General features: G+C 31.8%; 1 protein-coding gene across 1 annotated transcript; it reads right to left on the minus strand.

Moving 5' to 3' along the window:
- Positions 1–3,093: 3,093 nt before the first annotated feature.
- Positions 3,094–4,626, minus strand: LOC129748128 (dynein axonemal assembly factor 6). The gene is made up of 2 exons (XM_055742623.1): positions 4,361–4,626; positions 3,094–4,301 (listed from the first exon to the last, which is right to left on the minus strand). Exons 1-2 carry the CDS (start codon positions 4,476–4,478, stop codon positions 3,790–3,792), a joined length of 630 nt encoding a protein of 209 aa, XP_055598598.1. The 5' UTR covers positions 4,479–4,626; the 3' UTR covers positions 3,094–3,789.
- Positions 4,627–6,000: the final 1,374 nt, after the last annotated feature.

The raw sequence follows: 6,000 nt of genomic DNA on the forward strand, positions 1-6,000 counted from the left end.
ATTGACAAAATTGAAAAATTAGCCAAAAAATGACAAAAATGACAAAAATGACAAAAATGACAAAAATGACAAAAATGACAAAAATGACAAAAATGACAAAAATGACAAAAATGACAAAAATGACAAAAATGACAAAAATGACAAAAATGACAAAAATGACAAAAATGACAAAAATGACAAAAATGACAAAAATGACAAAAATGACAAAAATGACAAAAATGACAAAAATGACAAAAATGACAAAAATGACAAAAATGACAAAAATGACAAAAATGACAAAAATGACAAAAATGACAAAAATGACAAAAATGACAAAAATGACAAAAATGACAAAAATGACAAAAATGACAAAAATGACAAAAATGACAAAAATGACAAAAATGACAAAAATGACAAAAATGACAAAAATGACAAAAATGACAAAAATGACAAAAATGACAAAAATGACAAAAATGACAAAAATGACAAAAATGACAAAAATGACAAAAATGACAAAAATGACAAAAATGACAAAAATGACAAAAATGACAAAAATGACAAAAATGACAAAAATGACAAAAATGACAAAAATGACAAAAATGACAAAAATGACAAAAATGACAAAAATGACAAAAATGACAAAAATGACAAAAATGACAAAAATGGACAAAAATGATAAAAATGACAAAAATGACAAAAATGACAAAAATGACAAAAATGACAAAAATGACAAAAATGACAAAAATGACAAAAATGACAAAAATGACAAAAATGACAAAAATGACAAAAATGACAAAAATGACAAAAATGACAAAAATGACAAAAATGACAAAAATGACAAAAATGACAAAAATGACAAAAATGACAAAAATGACAAAAATGACAAAAATGACAAAAATGACAAAAATGACAAAAATGACAAAAATGACAAAAATGACAAAAATGACAAAAATGACAAAAATGACAAAAATGACAAAAATGACAAAAATGACAAAAATGACAAAAATGACAAAAATGACAAAAATGACAAAAATGACAAAAATGACAAAAATGACAAAAATGACAAAAATGACAAAAATGACAAAAATGACAAAAATGACAAAAATGACAAAAATGACAAAAATGACAAAAATGACAAAAATGACAAAAATGACAAAAATGACAAAAATGACAAAAATGACAAAAATGACAAAAATGACAAAAATGACAAAAATGACAAAAATGACAAAAATGACAAAAATGACAAAAATGACAAAAATGACAAAAATGACAAAAATGACAAAAATGACAAAAATGACAAAAATGACAAAAATGACAAAAATGACAAAAATGACAAAAATGACAAAAATGACAAAAATGACAAAAATGACAAAACTGACAAAAATGACAAAAATGACAAAAATGACAAAAATGACAAAAATGACAAAAATGACAAAAATGACAAAAATGACAAAAATGACATAAATGACAAAAATGACAAAAATGACAAAAATGACAAAAATGACAAAAATGACAAAAATGACAAAAATGACAAAACTGACAAAAATGACAAAAATGACAAAAAATGTCCAAAAAGGACAAAAATGACAAAATTGACAAAAATGACAAAAATGACAAAAATGACAAAAATGACAAAAATGACAAAAATGACAAAAATGACAAAAATGACAAAAATGACAAAAATGACAAAAATGACAAAAATGACAAAAATGACAAAATTGACAAAATTGACAAAACTGACAAAATTGACAAAATTGACAAAATTGACAAAGTTGACAAAATTGACAAAATTGACAAAATTGACAAAATTGACAAAATTGACAAAATTGACAAAATTGACAAAATTGACAAAATAAACAAAATTGACAAAATTGACAAAATTGACAAAAATGACAAAAATGACAAAATTGACAAAAATGACAAAAATGACAAAAATTGACAAAACTGACAAAATTGACAAAATTGAGAAAAATGACCAAATTGACAAAATTGACAAAAATGACCAAATTGACAAAATTGAAAAAATAGCCAAAAAATGACAAAATTGAAAAAATAGCCAAAAAATGACAAAAATGACAAAAATGACAAAAATGACAAAAATGACAAAAATGACAAAAATGACAAAAATGACAAAAATGACAAAAATGACAAAAATGACAAAAATGACAAAAATGATAAAAATGACAAAAATGACAAAAATGACAAAAATGACAAAAATGACAAAATTGACAAAAATGACAAGAATAACAAAAATGACAAAAACGACAAAAATGACAAAAATGACAAAAATGACAAAAATGACAAAAATGACAAAAATGACAAAAATGACAAAAATGACAAAAATGACAAAAATGACAAAAATGACAAAAATGACAAAAATGACAAAAATGACAAAAATGACAAAAATGACAAAAATGACAAAAATGACAAAAATGACAAAAATGACAAAAATGACAAAAATGACAAAAATGACAAAAATGACAAAAATGACAAAAATGACAAAAATGACAAAAATGACAAAAATGACAAAAATGACAAAAATGACAAAAATGACAAAAATGACAAAAATGACAAAAATGACAAAAATGACAAAAAATGACAAAAATGACAAAAATGACAAAAATGACAAAAATGACAAAAATGACAAAAATGACAAAAATGACAAAAATGACAAAAATGACAAAAATGACAAAAATGACAAAAATGACAAAAATGACAAAATTGACAAAAATGACAAAAATGACAAAAATGACAAAAATGACAAAAATGACAAAAATGACAAAAATGACAAAAATGACAAAAATGACAAAAATGACAAAAATGACAAAAATGACAAATATAACAAAAAATGACAAAAATGACAAAAATGACAAAAGTGACAAAAATGACAAAAGTGACAAAAATGACAATAATGACAAAAATTTAATTTTGAACAAAAGACAAAACAACAAAAGAAAAACAAAACCATGCCTTAAGCTTCATAGTCAGGTACATTTACCCTATAATTTTATTTCCTCTATATTAATCCACATAAAACCAAATACTTGAGTGTTGATTTGCTATTTTGTTGAGGAAGTGAGAATTTTTTACAGTCACCTTAGGTGAAAACCCAGCTATAAGTCTATTTTTTAAAAGCTTCGAAGAATTTTTTTAGTACCCGCCCGAAAACTCATATACACATGTAGGTACCCTATTTCGAGGACAGGTAATTATCATAATAATTTGTCTTCACATTTAATCCTTTCATCGCCATGAGGTGCCCTCGAAAATACGCTTCGCATAATTTATTGAACACTTTACGCCTCAAGAGAGCCCCAGTAGACAGTTGACCTGTAAATCGAACCACGATGTATATTTCTCACGAGACGTTGATGTACGTGAACGTGCAGCCAATATATGGCGTCCAATAAACACTCCGATTATTGACCGTTCTCGATCCTGGCTAGGACTCAATAAAAGAAACACCCACACGTACTGCTTCGTGGCATTCATCTGGGCCGGTGGCATCTGGGAAATGGTTACCTACTTCCTTTTAGGAGAGTAAGTAACGCGCAAGACCAGTCCTCTGCCTTTCATTTGTCGCTTTGAATGGCTCAATTAAATCTGAAGATTTGTTTAACAAGTTTGGAGAGCTTTAAATTTTTCGAAGCACCACTTCTGGTCGAAGTGAAGAGACTTTTCGTCTCCGGCGGTGGCGTTGGAAGGTTTTAAAATGTGGCTGTTCAATTCAGATCAAGAGTATCAATCACAGACTACATACATTAGAAAAGAAAAATATACTAGATTATCGTTTTTTTCGCCTTTATTATCCTAGAAGTTGACATAGTCGAATTCTCGCACCATTTTCAACGTCAGCTTGAGGATCTTCTCATCCGACAACCAAGCGGCATTTCCCTTGTCCGGATCAATTGCGTGGGGCAGTGCCAGCTTGAGGTAGTACTTTGGCGATTGCACTATGATTTGCTGCTCTTCGACCGCCAGATCGATGTGCTGAATACCGACGGTTTCTCCGGTCAGAAAAACTTCGACCACCATACTTTCGCAGCTACAGGAGCTGGGAGTTTTCCCACCCATCTGCAGGAACAAATCTTCGGTGGCCAGCGTCTGTTTGTAGGAGATTTTATACTCAGGCCTGGGTCTTGTCTCGAGAAAGTTGGAACATTCGATTTCCTGTTGTTTTTCCCACTCTTCCAAAGTTTTTGGTTCCTCATTGGAGGTTTCTTTCAAGGGAGCATATGAACTCGCTTTGACATGTTCTTCCGGGTCTCCAAGAGTCTTCTTCTTAGGTTTTGCCCTCTTGGGCTCCCCAATGCTACCAGGACCTAAAATAAGAGTTTATGGTAACGACAACTGTTTGAATCAAATTTAATCTCACACAAACCCAACTGATTGGCGCCAGTCCCGGGACGCTCTTCTCCCTGATCGGAATCACTATCCTCGTTGTCCGGGTTGAATAATTTTTGTATTTGCTTAATATTTTCAACAGTCAGCAGCGACATCGTTCGTTGAACTTCGAATATCGGACTGAGGCACTAGGAAAATTGCAATAATTGGCTGGAATCAATCTTCAATCAATCGTCAGTGGCACAGTTAAGAATGAATGTAGTACGAATGAAGAATCAGCTGAATGTGTAAATTGTTTATTTGAAGTGAAGTTACCTACTATCAGACCAAGCCCACAAATGGTTGCTAAACCTCGATTCGAGTTCATTCAGCAACATATTTATCAACCCATCATTGCACCAACAGTTGCTAACTTGATTCGAGAAATAGCATTCGAGCAGTAGGTTGTTACAGGATGCGTTTATGTAGCAACCCGGTAGCAACGCAGCCAGTCGTCGCTATCAGAAAATAAACAAACACAAATACCAACCTGGATCGCAACTATGGGTGCGAAAATCAGTAAGTAGATAAAAACGCAACCAATCAAAACATCTAAAATACCGACCGAAATAGCAACTTGCGGTGGGCTTGGTCTCAGCAACGAATGCTATCGTTATCGATCAAACATCGACTACGCGATTGGATGGATGGGTTGCTTTGTTGGTGCCTTCCGAATGTTGTTGAATTCGAGCACGTGCATTCTCCCGCCTGTCTCTTGGGCTAAGGTGGGTGTTTCCATTAAGTCCCTAATTTTCTTCAAAAGGCGATGGAAGCGGTGCCGGTGATTTATTTTTATTTCGATTTTAAACACTATGGCATTCGCGATTTTATATCAAAGTTGCAATCTTGAGATCGGACTCTTGAGATCAAAATCGCGGACGTCGGCTCAGGAGGTAACTGACTTGCCACATGAGCTATACCACAAGCTGGTTTTTGGGTGATGGTTTTCCGCTAGTATAAGAGGAATGTAGCTAAAATTTCTCTAAAGTTGTGACATATTTTACGGGTTTTTTTTTAAGGAGAGAAAGAATAATTTCATCATCGAGTTTCAAAACCCGACAATATACATTTCTTTAATTGGTCCAAAAACTGGACCGGTCCAAAATTTCTAAAGCTCAATCTGACCCAATTTAGGAGTGTCTCAAAGCGCTGAAAGTTTCAATATTTCCCCCTTTGAATTCCACACTGAACCCAAATTCACTCTTAAAATTCACATGATTTTTCACTTAAAAACAAGGATCCAGTGATTTTCTTCCATTCAAGTGCGACATATACATTTCACTTGGCAGTCACTTAATTTTCAAGTGAATTCATCCACATTCACTTTAGTCGTCACTTGAATTTGAAGTGAGAAAAATATTCACTTCCCCATCACTTGAATTTCAAGTGAATGTCGGGTTGTAATTGTGTTTATTTTCAGAGTTCAAAATAGCAAATTCTAAAGAGCAGCGTTTAAAGCTTATGCTGGATTTGGATTTTCCCAATTCTTTACTAGGCGATTTTGGCGGTAGTTTGTGTTAAACGTGATGTAAGAAAAAATTATTTAAATGTGTTATCATGTTTCAGCTTGTGGGTTGAACTGGACAGATTTTCTGGTTTGCAGCAGGGAAGATTTAGAAGTCGAACTATCCGCAGTAA

The sequence above is a fragment of the Uranotaenia lowii genome, chromosome 2 (genome assembly GCF_029784155.1).
Source record: "Uranotaenia lowii strain MFRU-FL chromosome 2, ASM2978415v1, whole genome shotgun sequence".
Lineage (NCBI taxonomy): Eukaryota > Metazoa > Arthropoda > Insecta > Diptera > Culicidae > Uranotaenia > Uranotaenia lowii.

What these genes read in the sequence shown, in the direction of transcription:
- LOC129748128 (XM_055742623.1), bottom strand. Translation starts at nt 4,478, where the DNA reads ATGTCGCTGCTGACTGTTGAAAATATTAAGCAAATACAAAAATTATTC. An exon ending in GACTGGCGCCAATCAGTTGG is followed by an intron (nt 4,302 to 4,360) that starts GTTTGTGTGAGA and finishes CTCTTATTTTAG; the next exon opens with GTCCTGGTAGCATTGGGGAG.